At 38.4% G+C, this 20,734-nt stretch overlaps 1 protein-coding gene across 1 annotated transcript; it reads right to left on the reverse strand.

Moving 5' to 3' along the window:
- Positions 1-42: 42 nt before the first annotated feature.
- gnptab (N-acetylglucosamine-1-phosphate transferase subunits alpha and beta) lies at positions 43-19,768 on the reverse strand. The gene is made up of 21 exons (XM_039668391.2): positions 19,468-19,768; positions 19,140-19,225; positions 18,805-18,924; positions 17,551-17,601; positions 17,084-17,280; positions 16,785-16,849; positions 15,732-15,866; positions 12,386-12,547; positions 12,128-12,307; positions 11,833-12,003; positions 10,822-10,945; positions 10,442-10,648; positions 6,951-7,924; positions 6,096-6,295; positions 5,740-5,959; positions 5,179-5,292; positions 4,912-4,997; positions 4,730-4,828; positions 4,478-4,645; positions 2,145-2,235; positions 43-1,299 (listed from the first exon to the last, which is right to left on the reverse strand). Exons 1-21 carry the CDS (start codon positions 19,597-19,599, stop codon positions 1,228-1,230), a joined length of 3,654 nt encoding a protein of 1,217 aa, XP_039524325.2. The 5' UTR covers positions 19,600-19,768; the 3' UTR covers positions 43-1,227.
- Positions 19,769-20,734: the final 966 nt, after the last annotated feature.

Here is a 20,734-nt window from a genome sequence, read left to right on the forward strand (position 1 = left end):
GCGAGAAGCTTTCGAAGCATTCAAGGCATATCAAAGCATTCATGATTTTGAAAGACTTTTAATTGACAGATTTTGCGGTTTCATTACATTATGCCATTCAGATTATGTTCATCAAACTCTTTTTTCAGCTTGAGCAAATTCCCAAAAAAAATAAAAAATTAAAAAGAGGCACAGTTTCTGGTTAAATTTACAATTGACACAAAAGTGGTAAAGTGTCAGTATAATTTAGAAACCTAAAACGTATTTAGAAAGAATTTTAATAACCTACATTTCCAAAATAAAACAGTGATATGCTTGTATATTACGATTATGTCCTTCATAACCTAATAAATAAAAGTAAACAGGGAAATACGTCTCAGAACAGCATTATCATTCAATGCGTTATTATAAACTCAAACCTGTTTTATCAGGTACGTACGCCCTGCAGAGGTTTGGGGTCAGTAGTTGTAACCTATGAGCAAGCAAAAAACAACAATTCCCTTTTAAAGACAAGTGAAGGTGAAGAGTTAATTAATACACATGAGGGCCACAGGCAGTGGCATCTGAATTTCAGACAGTTGGTATTTAATGTCTCACAAAGAGACAAGCACGTGAAGGACTTCAAGCAAAAACGACAGTCATTAGAAAGAGAAAGAGAAAGAAATGGCTCCTTTTTGATGATCCTTGCTCGAATTACCAAGTTTCAGGATTGCCGTTTGGTTTTAAATACACTCCCGGAGATTTTTGTGCCACTTTGGAATAAGCAAGAGAGAGCAAGACAGATGCAAAAAGCCAAACACAAGGCAGAGAGTTCCAGCCGTGCATCAGAGTCCACCGCTTTCATTCATGTGGTAAAGAAAGGCACCAAGGATGAGAAAGGAAAGACAATACAAAGAGAGCAAGAGAAAGAACAACCCTTTGCAGGTAGTACTTTACCCTTGATGTTCCTATTTCAAATCATCACATTTCAAACACTTAAAAGGCAACTCACACTCAATATTGAGTTCAGTTCACATTCAAGACAACCTGGAGTGGAGTGTGATCGCGGGACGAGAGAAAAGCCGCTTGCCTCACGGCCCGCAGTGTGCCTCACTAATGCCCCTTTGTGAAGGAGGCCTGTACCTCGAAGTTTCTACATCAACTTCATCCAGTCACCTCCAAATGGGCTAGTTTATCTGACGGCATTAACGCGAGTACTTCTGTGGTACTTCGTATTGTCACGACACACCCTCTGAGAGAGGAATAACCTCACACCCGCTCTGGGTTCACATCCTTGCTGACCCTGCGTCTGGGGAAAAGCCGTCGTTTCAACATGATCAGCTGAGGGACAGAAAGAAGAGGAAGAGAAAGGAGTGTCAACCAAATCTGTTGTGAATGCTGTGGGTCAACTTGTGACCGACACATGATACGCGTACAGTATAGAAACAAGATTTGACACATGACCAAAAAAAGGGAAGGAAGAGGAAAGAAAGACTAATAATTGACTAAAACAGGATTCAGAAGGTGATTAATCATTAATAATTCTTTAAAATTGTTTTCATTGTACTTTTTGTCACTTCAAGTACTCCATAAACACTAACTAAAAAAATTAAAAAACAACAACAATAAGTGCTGCATATAAGCGGGAACTACATCAAGAGAAACAGGAAGTTAACGAGGGAGGCTGTAAATCTGTTCTGAAGATTGTAATTAAGCCTGTTAATGTGCCAGTCCGTCAGAGATGATGATGCAAATAAGCATGCATGTATGGCAGCAGGGGAAGCATCCACTGATAATGCATCATATCCATATTTGTAACTTCTAGTGAGTGTTCACATTACTGTTCTGTCACTAAGTAAAGACGAAGACATTCTGGTCTTTTAAAAGGTCACTGTGTCCATTAACCTCTCCAAAAGACAGAAACACGACCCTGCAATTAATAGTGTGACTATTTGCTGCAAGCTGCCTGGTTGATCAATCATCAGGATGATATTTTTGCCTTTAGCATATCCTTAAAAGAACACAGGTGGTTGCTGGGTAAAATTCGATATATTAGTTGCTAATGTTATTGAGACTATCCATTCCCGACTCAGCTGACTGGACACAGTGTGTGTGTGCGTGTGTGTGTATAGTGAAATAAAGAACGACAGAATGCAAAATGGACATGTAAGCCAAGCCATACTGACCTGCTCAGCAAAGAAAGACATGACAGTGAAGACGACTAATGTCACCAGCACACAGTGGGTCCAGAACTTCAGCTTGTCCCTGTATATTCGCCTGTAAAACAAGGGGTTAAGACAAGGTTACATGGTTAATTTAACCCCTGCTAAAAGATAGACTGCATACTACAATTTGGATACAAGCAGCATCAATATTCATTGGAAAAAAACTGACGAATACACTACACTGTCAATAAGATTTTTTGGTCACACTTTAGATTAGGGTCTAATTCTCACTATTAACTAACTATTAACTATGACTTTTGCAATCTCAAAATTACTGCTAATTAATAGTTAGTAAGGTAGCTGTTAAGTTAGGTATTGTCTAGGATTAAGGATGTAGAATATGGTCATGCAGAATAAGCAATAATATATGCGTTTTAAGTACTAATAAACAGCCAATATCCTAGTAATATGCATGCTAATAAGCAACTAGTTAGAATTGGAGCCTAAACTAAAGTAACACATTTTAAAAAAAATGCTTTGAAAGTCTCTTATGCTCATCAAGGCAAAAAATACAGTAAAAAATAGTAATATTGTAAGAAACATCTATATATCTATTTTTTTTAATTTTTTTTTAATTCTCTGTTGAACAGAAAATACAAAAGAGCAGAATTTAATAGAAATAAAAATGTTTTTGTAAATGTATAGGCTTCTAATCACGATCGCTACCGGGTTTGTCTCAGCCCGCCCAGTTACATCCAGTGCTGCGTCAGAAGCCGGTTTTGCATTAGATGGAGATAATGGCAAATTACACTTGCTGGTTACAAAAACGTGAATGACGTTAACACTGCGAGGTAGTTGAGTTAGCTGTCACACATGAGAGTAAAAAAGAGCAGGGCTTTAAATTATATATTTCGAGCTACTTCAGTTTATATTTCAGTTTCTAAAATCGTTGTCTCCATTTCTGAGAAAATGAATTTTATTAAAGTTTTGCCTGCAGAACGTGCTATGCGGCGGAAGTAAAGAAGCTGGCTGAGATCCTACCGGACATACGTCAGCAGGGTTCGTGCATAGAGCCTATTGACTGTACTTTTAATTGATTTAATGCATTCTTGCTGAAGAAAATTGTATATTAGATATTAAATGAATCGTCGAATCATTTGGGAGTCGTTGAGCAAATCAGTTAAAAATAAATGCATATTGTAAGACGAATAAAGTGTTTTTTAACCTTGCATGCACGTTAAACTGTTTTTGGGAACTCCTAAAACAAATGCTATGATAGGGGCTCATTAAAGTGAACTATCCCTTTAAATAATTTTATTTTCTAATATACTATTATGATTTTTTACTCTTAAAAAATAATAATTAAAAGACTATTAAAAAAATATGCCATTGACCCATAAATCCACAACTGGCCTGTACAGTGATTGCTGATATTCACTGCTGTCAGCGCACAAGGGACGGGATCAGCAATGCTGTTTTAACTCTTGCCAGAATCAGAACGGTATATTTATCAAGACTGTGATTGACAGTTCACAGTGATACAAGTTCTGATGTCACCCAGCAGGCTGTCGGAGGTGAGAGGGTGACAAGGTGACATCATCATCTGTGAGGAACACCGTTACCCCTTTGTCACCTGCATGTTCACGTCCGTCAGGCCCAATGGGGTGGGTTGAGCCTGGTAGAGCCCAAAAATAACACCCTTCCCCTCGGCCCAGGCAGGTCACACGACTCTGATGGGGCTTTATGGGGCATCTGGGTGTAACAGAGAGCCGCTCTGGCTGAGTGAGCATGAATGGTGAATGTACTAGTCATAATTTCCATCCTGTAACCCTCCAAAGCAGCGGCGGGCACACAAACCCTTCTTCAACCTCCCCCCCCCCCCATTCCCAGAATTCCAGATTGCGATGACAGCTATCACCCAACTTCACACAGTGATGACAGGAAGAAACGTTTACCACATTCACAGGAGTAAAGCAACAGAAACAGGCTATAAATCACACACTACTAGTACTAAATGTAAACAGACTTGTGAAACTCATTACAACAAACCAGATATATCACTGCAACAATAAACCTTTATAGAAATCAAAATATAAGAAGATATTTTGAACAATGTGCCGATTTTTTTTCTTCCCACTATCATTAAGCATAATAAACCTCTTTATTTAGTTAGCTTTATTCCAACAGTTTTGTTTTTTTCTTGTCAGCTACATCCATTACAGTTTCATGTCAAACTGTGGTATGTACACAGACCTGTTTGACTTGTCTTTGTTAAATGCCAAGCTACTTTTTCATCTATGTGAATCGCACATCGTCAACAATGCCTGTTTGTCTGTTTGTGACTGAATTCTTACCACTCCTGCAGCTCTGTCATGTGAAGGAAACGGTTTCTGTATTCTCTGGGCAGCTCAAACTGAGAGGACAGCGGGAACATGGACTCATAGAAGTCCCTCAGAACAGCTTTGACCGTGCCAGCGTCCTTATGGCTGTGGTCAATATTGTCATTCAGGCAGATAAACTTCCTGTGGTTAAAAAAAAAAAGGGGTTAAAGTGGACGAGGTTTCCCATTGTGCACAACAAAACAGGACCGCCGCCTCTGCACGTACCTAGGGTTCTTCCTGATGTCATCAAGCTGCCCAACTACATGAGAGACGTTGGTTCGTATCATCTTAAAGGCAATCTCCTCCTCGCCCATAATTTCAAACCTGAAAAGAACAAGCGCCTGCATAACTAACCCGGTCTTATAAGAGATGCTGAAGTGTTTTTGAGAAGGTAATGAAAGGCCTACTTGTATTTATTCTGGTCCCTGAAGGCTTTGTGGATCCGGTCTATGATGGGTTTGCAGTGGATTACTAAACCTTTTGTGACGGGTGGCTGCAGACACATCAAAACATTAACAGTACTAACACAGACACAGATAGAAGGGCTGATAATACAAGACTTCTGCCAACTACAGCATTTTTAAGGTTTAGAGACAAAAGCTATTCATGAAACAAGCTGTTGATCACTTAATATCCAATATGAAGTGTTAGCGGTTTTGAACAGTGGTTCTCACCATGCTGGGGTCGTAATAGGCCTCCTGGGTCGGGCTGACGGTATGGAGCTGCGTGAGGTTGGACGGCAGAGTCTTAGAGCAATTTATGAGCATCTGCTCCAGACTGGTCAAATCCTGTTTACAGTCAAATAAACAAGCATGCATTTCCTCAACACAGATAATCACATGGATGGTGACAACAAACTTGGTAACACATGTCACAAAATCAAAAAGTTTCAATTTAATTTCAATTAATTTATTTTATAAATTAAAATTTTTATTTTATATTTCTTTGAACTATAAAAATTGTATTAAACAAATTTGAATTAATTTACACTAAAAAAAATCAACTACATTTTAAATATATTTTTGCATCATTTTTATTAATAATTTTATTTTTACATTTAATCAAATGACATTTTAATTTAAAATTATATTTTATTTCAAATTACATTTTATTTTACATTTAAACACATTTCTTAAATAATTGTATTACATTTTCAATTTCAAATGAATATAAACAATTAAAATGACATGTAAATTCAATTTTAACTAAAAATTCTCCCTTCTGAGTGGGTGTACCTGAAGGCTTAAGGGTAATTCATGGATACGTGTGGCCAACGTGCGGATCTCACGGTCGGACAGCACACCCGAGTGGTCCGTGTCGATTTCGTCAAACACTTCAGATATATTGAGCTGCTGCAATGCGCTCATCAAGAAGTAGAAATAAGAGAAGGCAAACTGCATGTCCTCAGAGTGACGCACACGGTGGGATGAGGTCTTATCAAACTCCTGAGGGAAGCTGAAGGAGCAAGATATCAAGATAAAAGTCATGCCTTTCTTCCTAAAATCTGAAATTCGGTGGCCAAACTTTTGGTGCATTGCTACTCTATAATAATTTAGTCAATTCAACATTAGGTGTGTGTTGTGACTCTTACACGTCCTGTAGTTCTTGCATGATGAGTCTATCAATCATGTGAGGCATGTGGGCAGGCACTTTGCGGGAAGTGAAGCCGAATTGAGCGTTCAGGAGTCTGTTGACATAGCGGAGTGAATCAGCAAAAGTGTCCTGCAATCTGCGTCCAGTGGCAGTCTTGTCAGCCGCATACTGCAGTTCTCTTTGTAGACGCTCCTCTTCCTGTGATGCACAAAAAAAAAAAAAAACATTATTTATGAAAAGGAGAACCTGCAATACTCAGTGTAGCAGCAAGAATTCCTGCCTTTCAGTTACAAGAGTCAAATGGCTGTTTGTTTATATTAGAGCCCGACCGATAAAGGATTTTGAAGGCCAATACCGATACAAATATTTGTTGGTTTTAAAATCCGATATATCGGCCGATATTATTATTTTTATTATATTTATTTCAGAAATGCACAACAAAATATTGAGTTAAGAGAACTGATGGCGATAACTGATGTTCTATTAATAGTTATTAAAGCAATGTATGTCTCGTGACCAACTCACCATGAACACACTTCACCGATTATCTCACTCGCAGATAACTGGTTCTCTCTGACTCTGGCTGGATCAGCAGGTTACAGGATGCGTGGCGCGTTATACACGAGTGTTCCCAAAAGGGACGGCGTAGAGTGCCCTCTGGTGGACAAACTATACAACTCCAACGACATGGTTGAAGAGTGATTCGTCTGTTTTTATTTTATTTTTGAAATATTAATTTATCGGCCGTTATAATTGGCGATACCGATATTTTAGAAAATGCCTAATATCGGCCGATAATATCGGCCTGCCGATATATCGGTCTGGCTCTAGTTTATATATACACGCGTCTCACCTCCAGCAGATCCTGAAAGAACTTCCTCTTCTCCCATGGAAGGAAACCCCGGTCAAAGCTGGTGGTGTAGTACTGGAGTTTACGACCCACTGGCCCTCTGCCTTCGTTCTCTGAACCCCTCTCCTTAGACATGTTCCCCATCAGGTTGCTGAGAAGCTTAGACGCGTGAGATTTCTCCATGTCGAACAATCGTGGTTGAGCTTTAGGTGTGACACCATCAATCTTGACTGGGACAAGAGATGGATGGACACCTGGTTCCAATTCAGAGTTATCTTCGCTTTCTCTCTTAACTCTATCAGCCTGATGTTGACCGATGTTGACTTCGTTCCAGTGTTTTGCTTGTTCGTTCTTGTTAAGTGAAAGCTGAGCTTTGTCTTTGTACGGCTCCAACAGCAGAGCTTTGGTCAAATTATAGCCTTTAATAGTGATGTCGCCCAATTTTAGCTTATTGTCCAGCTTCTGTAACTCAAGTTTCACTTCCTCTGGCAAAAGAGACTCGTTTAACGCAGGTACTTGCACAGCATCTACATCGCCATGGGATTTTTCTCTAACTCTAGGGCCTTGTTTTTCTTTGGGAACATTTTCAAACAGGACCTCTGGTTCTGGGGTCACTAGGGTCGGTTTGGGATCCTCGTCTTTCTCGCGCACTGGATCGGATGCGTTCGATTTGGGGAGCTCTCGGGTATCCACGGCGACAGAGAAAATCATGGTGAAGTCGTGGTTGTCGGCCCCCTGAAAGGTAAGGTTGTAGTGGATCTGGGTGGCATTGTGTCCAGGCAGCAACAGCAGATGGATGGTCTTCCACTTGTTGGCCACAGAAGTATGACGGACTGCTGGGTTATCAGCAACCTGTGCCTCGGACACGCGGTTAGCCAGGCCTGAGAAGCTAAAATACGGTCGGAGCACTCCCTGAGGCAGGGTGTAAAGCGTCTGGTTCCTCCGGAGGACAACGCGGTGGAGTTGGTTGAAATTATCTTACAAATTCAAAAACAAACACAAAATAAGTTAATTCTGATCAAACACTTTCAGACTTTCAAAAAGCAGTAAAAGTGGTTCTCAAGCAGGAGGCCGGGCTCCACTAGCGGTAATGTTTTAGTTACAGTTTAATAAGTTTTAATATTTTTGCCAATACTGTATATTCATTTTAATGTTAATTAATATTTAATATAATTTTTTAATAATCTAAATTAAAAAAATAAAAATAAATTGTGTCTATATAACAACACCACGACATATTATAACATGTAAGCCATGTGTGACAAGCCAAGTACACTCTTACTGCTTCCATAGGAATTACATTTAAGAGGGTTAGTAGCAGTCAGGCACTGCTTATTAAATGCATTTGATTAATGGATCATCAGGAAGTGTGATCAACTCTATTAAAACAGAAGTTTTGGCAGTTTGCTGGTTAAGACCATTCAGGTGTGTGTTAACACAATGCCAAGGCGGAAAGACATTAGCAATAATCTTAGAGAAGCAATTGTTGCTTCCCATCAATCTGGGAAGGCCGTTTCAACAATTTGAAGTCCATCATTCTACAGTGAGATTATTCACAGGAGGAAAGCATTCAAGACAGTTGTCAATCTTCCCATAGTGGACATCCCAGCAAATTCACAGGGCTGCAACAAACGATTATTTTGATAATCGATTAATCTAACGATTATTGGAACGATTAATCGACTAGTCATCGATTATTTTGCCAGCTAATCATTAAGTTTGGAACGATTATTCAGCTTTTTCAATTAGTTAAAACATTGAGTTATACATATTCTTACTATAATATAAAAAGAAAATCAGTTCAGCTTTTGAAATAGTGGTTTTAATGAACTTAGAGCCAACTAAACTCTTAGTTTAGAGTCATTCTCTTTAAGTTTAACTCAAATCACACACAAATGCTCTCTAAGCATTGTTTAATAAGCCCACTACTTTTCATAGAACTGAAACAGAAAAAGGGTCATTACTTCAGGACACAAAAAGGGTAAAATGTTAATCTGCAAACCATTATTATGAATATAAAATTACAATAGTTTTTTTTTTTTTTTACCTGAGAATTGAGCCGACAGAGATATTCTCATTCACCTTTTAATTTACAGAATGAAAAAGAAAAAGTAACTGCCATGATATTATTCCTAACATCTCCTTTTGTAAGTCTTTATGATTATGGAACAAAATACAGGCAAGTAATAAGACTATAATACCTAACTTAATAGTGTTACATTAATAAAAACAGCCCTGACTCCTAAGCTCAAACAAGCTTTATTCTATGCAAAATAAATCATCACATTACTGTAATTATATTATTATTGATGATATTATTACTATTAATAGTATTGCATGACCTAATAATACGTTACCACTAGCTACAGTTAAGTTAGTTAGCTCCAGCTGGAGAACACTCGATTCTCACCGGTGTAAGTGCTCCAACATGCATGTTGTGCTCCCGTGAAAAGCATGTATTGTACAAGAAAGCATTGTTGGTTTTAAGTTTTGTAAAACTTTGCAAAACCTTGCTAGTTCGGATTCGTTTGCACTCCGTCATAATTCGCGCTGTTTTTTTCTTTTATCGCCCTTGCAGTTATAAAGGGCTGCATTACACTCTAGCGCCAAAGCGCCGTAGCGGTCAAATCGCGATATTGCACGCCCTTACATTAGGTCACGTGAGAACAAACGACTACTCGACAACAAAGTCAAAGATATTTGTCGACAATGTCGACTAATCGTTGCAGCGAGTTCAGACCGTGCAATGCTCAGAGAAACTGCAAAATACCCAAGAACTACATCTCAGACTCTAGAGGCCTCAGTTAAGGTTAACAGTTCATGGCAGTATAGTACTCTTAGAAAAAGACTGGAAAAGTATGCCATGTTTGGAAGGGTTGTAAGGTTACCAGACCTCTTCTCTCTAAAAACAAGATGGCAGCACGGCTTATGTTTGGAAGGTTGCATCTGAACAAACGTCAAGACTTCTGGAACAATGTCCTTTAGACAGACAAGATCAAAGTGGAGATGTTTGGCCCAAATTCCTCCACAATGATATGAGAGACTGATAAAGTCATACAGAGAAATTGTTACTTCAAATTATTGCTGCTAAAGGTGTAATTCAATTATAGGGTGTAATTCGTTTTGTACACATTGCTTCACCATTTTGGCTTTATTTCTAGTAATTAAATAATGACACAATGTAATGTCGTGTTGTTCATCTGAGGTTGTATTTGCCTAATTTTATGACTTGCTAAAGTCATTCAAAAGGGTGAGCTTCTTTTTAATAAATATACATTCTGTACATATACAGTAGTGTTTAGATTCAACCTTAATTAAACGCACCTGATCCAGCTATTAATCAAAACCTTCAGGGTTGTTTAAAAACTACAGGTATGTGGGTTGGAACTAAACTCTGTGGGACTTTGGCCCTTCAGGAGCTGAGTTTGACATCTCTGTGACCGAGTTGAGCCCCCTAAACTCAAAAAGGTTGAGAACCACTGGTCAAGACTCACCCTGTCCACAGTCGCCCACATCGAACCCACAAGCCAAAACGTTGCACGCCTGGTCACAGAATTTATCAGCCAACCAAGAGTTAGCGCAACCCTGGTTACAGAAAGACACGCCCCCCAGGCCTCCGAGAGCACCTGCGAACTGCCAAGGCTGCCCGCCTCCGATCACAGAACCGCCCGCTCCTCCAAAACGACTGCTGCCTGCAGTGCCTACCAGGACAAAATACATGTATAAAATAAGAAATAACAAGAAATTATGAAACAGACACGAGGCTGTGATCAGAAAGTCTGATCATGAAATAAAAAATGAGCGATCATGAAATAAATAAAAAAAATTCTGACTAAAGCCAGAATTTTGGGGTCAAATGATATTGTCAAAGTACCTTGACAGTCTCCTCCATCCCAATCACAGGCAGAGTTGTTGCAGGCCTTGTCGCAGTAACCGTCTTTGATCCAGGAGCCTGGGCAGCCCTCAGCACAATTTGGAACGGGCCAGGTGAGATACACCTGTGAACATGGAAAACATCAGAGGTGAAGCACAAATAGGGTTGAGTATTGTTTGACTTCGGACAACTTCAATTCACTTTTATTCTAAGCTTTATAGCAAAAGATGTAATTGTAACTGAACAATATGAACAGAAATCAACAGGCTAATGAACACTTAATTATAAAAATACCATAGCAAAAACAACTAGCCTAACTAATATACATTTCAAGCGTTAGTAATCACTTACTAGCAATCATTATTACAATCAGCAATCACCCGAATAAATACTACTGAACAAAGATATGATCAAAATAAACAGTTTTAAGATTTTCAGGTACATAAACTGTAAATCCACTGTAAAATAACACTGCACTTTATAAATAAAACATTCATTACAAATATAGTTAAAAAAGTCAAGTACAGCAAGTGAATTTGCTCTGTCTTTTGTTGATTGATTAACGTTATAATAGAGACGGCAGCAGGAATATTAGGCTGTTGTCACTTTAAGAGCTGCGCAGATCCAATATACTGTTACAAATGCGTTTTCTTTGTCAACTGTTTACTCAAGACATTACGGACTCGTTTACGAGGATATTTTGATATGTTTCTGTGTGTATTTGTCTGTTCGAGTGCAAAAAGAAGGAGGAAGAGAACTCAGCTCAGTTTTGCACACTATACAGTATGAGACGCGGCTTTCTGTGCAGACGTTTTGGATGTGTGTGTAGAACAGAAAACATGAGATGCCTGAATGGTTTAAAATCATATTAAAATGCACACAAAGGAATCGATAAGAGTAATTGAAGTCTTAAGCTTTTAATTTTCGATTTTCGATTCCCAACCCTACACAAGGAGTTGGAATAGAAAGATGATATATTTTAGAATAATCTACATTGACAGTCTTTCTGACCTTTTGACCTTTGGAGTGGCTGTAGAAGTCATCAGGCCACACGTCCTTGCCGAACATGACATCATCATTGAGGTAGATGAACTTTTGTGAAAGTCCTGGGATCCGGTGGATATGGGTCTCTATGGCAGGAGAACTGAACGTAGGAAGGTGAGACTGGTTGTGAAAAATGTCCTGAGAGACAAAAACAAACAGCAACAACATAAAAGACTTTGTCAATTTGGTCTAGCAGAAAAACACCCAATATTAGTATTAGCATGCATTACAATACAAGCCACAAAGATGTCCTAGAACTCACCTGGTGAGTAACCACTGAAATACGTGGGTTATCCAGGTTAAGCCAAGAAGGTATCTGTCCGTTGGTGACAATAAAGATATGGCGCACCCAGGGCGCATGTTTCTCTATGGAACGTAACGAATAACGCAGCTCCTCATTGTCTTCAAAGCGACTGGCAGAAACATCCTCATCCTGCTTAGACTGAAAGAGAAGAAGACTTTACAACAACGTTATTTTTTAGTGAATCGATCATTTATCAAGCACATAAAATGCGTATACCTGCGAGATGGCGGTCAAGTCCCAAAACAGGTACGCCGGGCTGATTGTGAGCTCTTTTCCATCCAGCGTCAGGTTCTTCTTGGCCTGCTGGGTAAGGTCCGTAAAATCCTGTGCTGTGTTCAGGTGGAGGAGAGCAATGCTGGCCTCTGAGTAGAGCTGCAACTGAGATATATATACACACACATATACAAACCATCACTCAGAAGCACAGACTACTTCCTCCAATATCAGACACAATATATGTAATAGGATAAATCATTTAGCTAATTAAAACTAGAGGGAAAAAACATACATGCGTACATTATCGTTCAAAAGTTTGGGGTCAGGTTTATCATTTTATATTTGCATTTAGCAAGGGTGCATTAAAACATTTCTACAAAAATATTAAGTTGCTCAACTATGTTCAACATGGATAATCATAAATGTTTCTTGAGCACCAAATCAGAATGATTTCTGAAGGATCATGTGACACTGAACATTTCTAAAAATTCAGCTTTGCCATCACAGAAATAAATTATATTTTAAAATTCTTCAACGATTCTTTAAAATTGGAAGTGTTTTACTGTATTCACCATTGATCAAATAAATGCAGCCTTGTAAATGTAAAGCATCAGTAATGTAGATCAAATTGCCGCATCTGAACTCCCACAGGGCTTCCCGCATGACTGAGGGGAATTAACTTCCATAACCGGCACTGAAGGAGCGAGCGTGTGTATTGATCCAAAATGATGTGCTGGTGTCCTCAAAGCAACTCTGTCCTAGTTAATTTGTGCTTATCAAATCCCCATGATTAATTGTGCCTCAACTTTTCAAATCTTTCCCATGGCACTGCTGATTCATATGCACACACCTAGAGAGAGCGTAGAGAGCAACTTTTCTTCTTTTGGATGTCAATTTCCCCATTATTTCAAACTTCCTCTATCAGAAGAGTGTAGAGATCCAGATCCACCACAACCATGTGACTGCCAGAGTGCAGCCAAGCTCCTGTGATGTGTTTGCCTGTGTGATCATGTTTCCCCCAAAACAAGTTTTATCACTTGTCACAGTGCTGTTTACAAGCACAGGGTGCTCATTGTTTCCGTTCCCGTACCTCCGGTTAATGCCAAACGAAGACTGCAGTCAAAATAGTATATCTATCAATAGCATATACACAGAAAACGTGTTTCCCGGAATACCAGCTCCGCCGTGAACTTCTGAAGAAGGCCTTTTCGCTAAGCTTTCCACAATTAGAAAAAACAACCTGCGGGACCCAAATAACAGAGGAAAATAGGAGGAAATTTCAGTTTTAGCTTTCTTTGGAGACAAATCTGTCCCCAAACTATAACAAAGCAGACCTCCCACACACACACACTCACAGGCTGTATTTCTAGTATAACAGTGTGTGCACTGGACAGAGGTCAAGGGAGAGCTTTCATCAACATTGCAAACAGGCTAACACACACTATAAATACTAGCCCTCTCTCAACACTCAACTTCTCTCTCTCTCTCTTTCTTTATCTGTTCCTCAGCTTCTCCCGTTGCTTTTACCTTATGTGACCCACATTTGGATTGTAGACACATAAAATACAAGAGGAAAAAACCCTAGAGGACTCACTCTTCACACCTCCTTCAGGAATACAATAATGAGCAGAACATGAAATGGCAGGAAAACAAGATTTGCAATACAAAAAACACAAAGGAGAAAGACACTGAGTGAGTGCTATTAACGAAAAGAAAAATCATGGCAAGAACTTTGTTATAAAGGCAGAACCTTCAGCATGAAGATCTGATGAGGAATATTGATGACACGGTGGGCTGTGGAGATTTTCTATTGGATGGAGGGAGCAGGACAGACTGATTTATCGGCATTTTCCGAACTATCGGTATCGGCAGTTATAACGGCCGATAAATGAATATTTAAAAAATAAAATAAAAACGGACGAATCACGCTTGAACCATGTCATGAGTGTTGGAGTTGTATAGTTTATCCACCAGAGGGCACTCTACACAGTCCCTGTTGGCAACACTTGTTCAACACTTTTGACAATGTGACTGAAGTATTTCTTTAATAGCGCGTGACGGTTATAGCAGTGAGACGTATCATCTCTCCTTGGCCTGTTATATTGAAAATGTATGTTCTACAATTTGCAGTATAACGTTTTTCATTGCTAAATTATGGCTCATCATAAGACTAGCTAACCACAAAGCTAGTTAATGCCACTATCGTCAGTCGGTTCTGTTGTGACAATGAAAGAAACAAGTTTCTTTTTAAAATGCATTATGATATTATTTTAGTTAAAACTCATAAATAACTACAAATAACTAATGTTAGGGAAATCTGTTAATGTTTTGTTGCGCGTTTCTGAAAAATAAATAAATAAAAATATCGGCCGATATATCGGATTTTAAAACTAACAAATATTTGTATTGGTATCGGCCTTCAAAATGCTTTATCGGTCGGGCTCTACAGACAAGTTAAAGATAAGAGTTACAAAGGGAATGTGAGATAAAACAAGTCAGCAAAAACAACATGCGAGCAAGAATAAATGAAAACAAGCAAGGTTGAATGCAAGAACAAATACAATCAAAGAAGAACAAACACGGTGATCAAAAACAAACGAAAGTTAATGAAATCAAGCACAAGCAAAAATCAGGCAACAAAGTCAAGCAAAAAAACAAAACAAGAACAGCCATCAAGAATAAATGAAAGCAGGCAAAGATGAAAAAAGAACAAACAAAAGCACAAACAAGCAAAAAGGAAAAAAAAATAGCAAATACGAACAAAAGCAATCAAGAAAGTAAGAGCGAATGGAATCAAAACAAAAGCAAGCAAGTACAAAGCAACGGCAGAAAAAAGAAAGTAACAGGCAAACAAATCAAGTATTGTGATATATATATATACAGAGCTCTGTGGGGAGACAGAGGAGAGGTAGAGAAGGTCACCTAAACCCTGACTCCTTTTCTAAGCACAGGCTGGCTCCGGGCCATTTCAAACAGTTGCTGTACTGTTAACCCCCCTGTCACTCCGCTCAAGTGTCACTGTAATACCCTGAGCCCTTGTCACATGACCGCAGACAGCAGGACGGAGCCCACGCATTGCCCTAACAAATAAAATAAACATTGAGATATACAACACACAGAACACTGATTATTATTTTATAGTTAAATGAATGCCGAGCAGTTTGATAGCCAGAAATACTTCAATTTGACAGATACGGTAACATCATTGGAGTTGTTGATAGATGAAGATCTTAAAGTTGTCTGCAGAACTTACACAGACAGCCATGAATTTCTCCAATCTTGTGCGCCACCTTGTGGTCATTTCGAAAATTGCATTGTACTGATTGTCTCAATTGAGACGTTTTACCTGTTTGATTTTACTTGTGACCACAGCTGGTAGTTTGACCCGGAGCTGCTCGGTTTCCTTTAGCGACCCCGGGAAGCCGCTCAAGTAGGCCATAGTGTGCATGCGGACCAGCCCTGGAGCCTCTTTATCAGTCGTCTGCCACAGAAACACAAGGTTTCACAAGCATTTGTTTTATAATGAAAAACAGAGATGATGTAATGCATTGTAACTGACTGAGCATGTCAAATAAGAGCCACAGACAAAATGTGTAGTGATGTCGGTTCCCAGGAGCAGTGTTGGGAACGTGAAAAGGACATTGTAAGAGAGTTCCTCTTGTTGGTTAAACCATAAAAAAAAAACAGAGTTCCCTTTTCTGTGAATGACTTTGCCTATTTTCCCTAAAAGCAGCATGAGTTTCTGGTTTTACATTGTACACTCAAATTCAGGTGTGGGATATTCCTGCTTCCCGCTGCTCGGAAAATGATGTATAAAGAAACAAAATTCCAATGCTAGCATTTGATTTGCAGGTATACGATACACAAAATAGTGTCATTTTACAATAAACTAAAACAGTATATATTATCATCTTTCAAATTTGCAATCTTCATTTTTATTTCAGCTCAAGTGTTGTTATTTTGTAATTTTTGAAAAAATATTTCTATTCAGCTTTCATTTATTTTTGTCAGTTTTAGTCATTTTAGCATTTAAACGTATAATTTTCAGTTTGTTAAGGTTTTGTAAGTTCGAAGGTTTTTCCATCTAATTTAATATTTTATTCAATTATTTGAAATACGTTTTGGTTGTTTTAATTTTAATTAGCAATAACATTGATCCAAAACTGTATTATACAAACAATTTTCAGCAAATGTAATGTACTGTTAGTAGGAACCTGAAGATTTTGTTTAAGTGAATGTTCATCTGGTGCTCCATAATTGGGTTATGTCATACACCCATATCTTGGTGAAAGCTGGAATTGAATATGTCCAAATGTCCAAGTTAAAGTGAAATTCCAAATTTTCAAAGAAAGCAGAATTAGTCAATGAGGAGTGTTACGACGGCAGTTTGATTTCTCACCAGGTAACCTCTGCTGATGGAGTGTGTCAGGAGGTCCTTCAAAGCATCTGTATGGGCCTTTTCAGCTGCAACGGGAAATATAAGATGTTAGACTAATATTATATATATATATATATATATATATATATAAAGCCCAAACTTTACATTCAAATCAGCAAGTACAATTTTTGCCATTTATAGAGTTGATATTAATTAGCGAGTCCATGAATGGCTTGGCTATGCAGAGCATTCGCAGCTTGTATGGACTGCATGCACTTTATACATTTGAGAGTGCTGTGAGAAGTAGGTTATAACTGTACCTTCACTGTGGGAGTGGAAAAGAAGAACAGACACGCTTGTGGAGGGGACGAGGGGTTTGGCCACCTGTAAGAGTTGTTTTGTAGAGGACAACGCTGCTGAAAATGTTGGCAACTCCTTCAATGTTATGTTGGCAGGAAGGGCTGGATCCAGCACCAGCACAGGGCCCATGATGCAGTGGGACAGCAGACATTCTGGCCTATCAGTGCACACAGACTGAATTAAAGTTCTGATCTCGATCTAATCTTTATGAGAGGTGCAGCCATCCACATAACCATTCTGTAGAGCTGTATTTGCTTTTGACACAGGAAAGTGCTTGAGACATAAAAAACAATGTGGCTGTGCTGTGACAAAAGCTGTGAAACAGGAAATGTATACCACACAATATTCAGACTGCTTTAAGTCTTGCAGACACATGATGGGAAGAGAAAACAATTTTGACTTATTTCTACTTAGTTAAAACACTCACCTTCCCTTAGGAGTGTCAGTTATTTCAGAAGCATTTTTTCCCAGAAGCTCCCTAAAAAACAATGAAAAAACTTTTGAACAATATGTGTGTGTGTGTGTGTATTGGGGGCGGGGAAAAATCGATTCAAATATGAGTCACGATTCAATCCTCTACCTATTTGCAATGATTCACGTATTTCAAAAATGTATTTCTAAAGTGTGTGTTACACTACTTAAACTTCGCTGTACTATTTGAAAGTTATTGACACGTTAGTGTGTTATTACTGTGTAATAGTATATTAGATGTGTGCATTATTTCTTAAAGGGACAGCAGCCTCATAAACTGTTCCCATCTGTTTCATTAATGTTAATAGAAAAAACTTATGACTGAATCAATTTTGTATCTTTAATATGAACCAATTTATATTTAATTCACACAGTGAAGACTATACAGATATTCATTGATTATTCAATTTCTGTAATATTTCTTACTACATGGTAAGAAACCTAGGCTACTGTAGCTGAAAAACATATCTGACTTGCTTTTTTGTTCCTATTTTTAACATCAAAAATAATATTGCTTTATTAAAGAAAACTGCCAGTCATGTGTGTAATGATTGCAGTCATCTTAAATGACATTTGTTTTATAACATTGGGTTGACTAAAATAGGAAGACTAAATACATTTCTAGGTTCTCATTTAATTTAGTGGGATTATTTCTTCAAGACCTATGAAACGATCTACGCAGCCAAATAGGAAAATAAACACAAAACTATGTATATATCAGCTCGAAATGTAATTAAAATTTGAGAATCAATTTTTCATTGAATCATGACCTCAAGAATCGATTTGTGAGGTACCAAATGATCCCCACCCCTATATATGTATGTACAATATACCGTACATACATATATAGGGGTGGGGATCATTTGGTACCTCACAAATCGATTCAAATCCAGTCTTTGAACCGTTCAAAACAACAGCATTTATATGAAATAGAAAGCTTTTGAACACTGAACATTGTTTTTGAGCTTTTGAAATGTTTATTGAGCAGCAAATCAGCATATCAGAATGATTTCTGAAGGATCATGTGACCCTGAAGACTGAAGTAATGATGCTGAAAATCCAGCTTTGCATCACAGGAATACATTCCTGACGAAAGCAGTGGAAGATTAAATAAATAGTCAAAGTCACACTATGCAAAATATTTCCAACCATGTGCGGATAAACAAATACTACATTAAGTGTGTGTGTGTGTGTTTTATGGGTTGGGTACCTCAAGGCCTTCTGTTCTTCTTCCAACTGCTGTCTCACAGTACGAAGATCCTTCAGCAGGCCGATGTCTGTGCCGTTCACCCAGGTGTAAACCACATCGATGGGCATCGGTAGGCAAAGCCTGAATTATTACAAGCATATGAAGCAGGGAAGGTATGTGAATCCAGGAGCATATATACAAAAATGTCCATTTTCTAATTATATATATATATATTACAACAGTAGTGACAGACTTGAAATAATCAGCTGAAGTGTCCCTTAGTGAGTGTTCAGATAACAGGGCTTTATTACTGTGTGTGAATGAAGTGATGCTGGTTTCATTGATCTGTTCCTCACCTGGTCTGAAAGGACTTTCCTGCAACATTATCTCTGTAGGAATCAAACAAAACATGGTACTGATCTCGACTCCACTCTACTACAACCTGCAAACAAAAAACAAAACAAAACCAGCCAGTCAATACACAACAGCAAACCCAGTTACGTTACTACTAGTGCGTAAGATTTCCAACCACTATGCAACAGTTCACATTGCACAATCAGCTTTGATCAGTAATCAGTGATTGACACAGAATGCACAGATAAGATACATGCACGGCCTAAATGCGAATCTAATAAAGCTAGTATACTTCTACCGGATGAATTTCACCCTAAATAGTGTACCTACCTCTCCAAACTGAAAGGCAGACACTATCATGAGGACTAGTCCTCCGAAACACAGGTACAGTCCATAACGATGAGACAGGCAGGTGTATGTCTGCCGCTGCAGCAGTTTCAGTACAGAATTAATTATCAACATGACTCTCCCCGGCCTTCAACATCTCTTCCTCCATAAACACTTAATGCGGACACACATTTCCAAATAATTTCATTACACTAAAACATGCTGTCACATGACCGCACGCTCAACACTCAAACGCTGTAGTTCCGTAGTTCCTTCTGTGTAGTGATCAGGTGATGATGAACGCCGCTCGATTCATGTACAACTATGAACATGACAGACTCGCTGCTGCCCTCTAGTGACGAGGAGAACGAGCACTTGGGTACTTCATGCAATTCTTGTAAAGTGGGCCTATTTAAAACTTTAAAAAATAACTTTTTCACACATTTAAATATGTTTTTAAATTATGATTTATATATTGATTAAACTATTTTACATAACTTAATCTAAAAGATGCAATGCTCATTTTCTGTGTTGATTTTACAACTCCCTCAGAGCTAAACAGTTGGGTTTTACCGTTTTCGAATCCATTCAGCCAATTTTCTCATATTTAGAAGAATATCAGTAACCAGACAGTCTCTTGTCCCATTGACTTCCATAGTAGGCTATATATTTTTTTTCCTATGGAAGTCAATAGGACCAGAAACTGTCTGGTTACTGATATTATTTAGCCGCTGTACTGAAAATGTGCTTCATCAATAGCTGCATATTCACATGGATTTAATGTTAGGGTTTATTAGTAGGTTTTGAGTTAGTGCAGATGACAAGTAGCAGATTCACAAATTTTCTGAACACTAGCTGTCAAAGTTCACCTGCTTTAAAGGGATAGTTCACTTTGAAATTAATTTTTGGAATGTTTTAGCTTACCTCAAGGGCATCTGAGATGTAGGTGTCTTTGTTTCCACAGTAGCCTATGTTTCAATTTTGATATTTTTAGGTCAAACCGTTCTTCAGTCATATAATGCAGGTCTATGGTCACCACCTCAAAGAGCATGCACAGAGAAGTCTAAATTAAACAAGATTTAATGACTCATAAACATAAGTACACATTGATGGCCTAAGACACAAAAACGATCGGTTTGTGTGAGAAAACGAACAGTATATCGTTTTTACCTCTTGTTACCACAGCCACAAAGAGCCCGCGCCCTCAGATCACTTGGAAAATATCAAAATTGAAACTACTGTGTAAACAAAGACACCTACATCTTAGATG

Source organism: Pimephales promelas, chromosome 24 (assembly GCF_988280905.1).
Source record: "Pimephales promelas chromosome 24, fPimPro1.hap1.1, whole genome shotgun sequence".
NCBI classification, from domain to species: domain Eukaryota; kingdom Metazoa; phylum Chordata; class Actinopteri; order Cypriniformes; family Leuciscidae; genus Pimephales; species Pimephales promelas.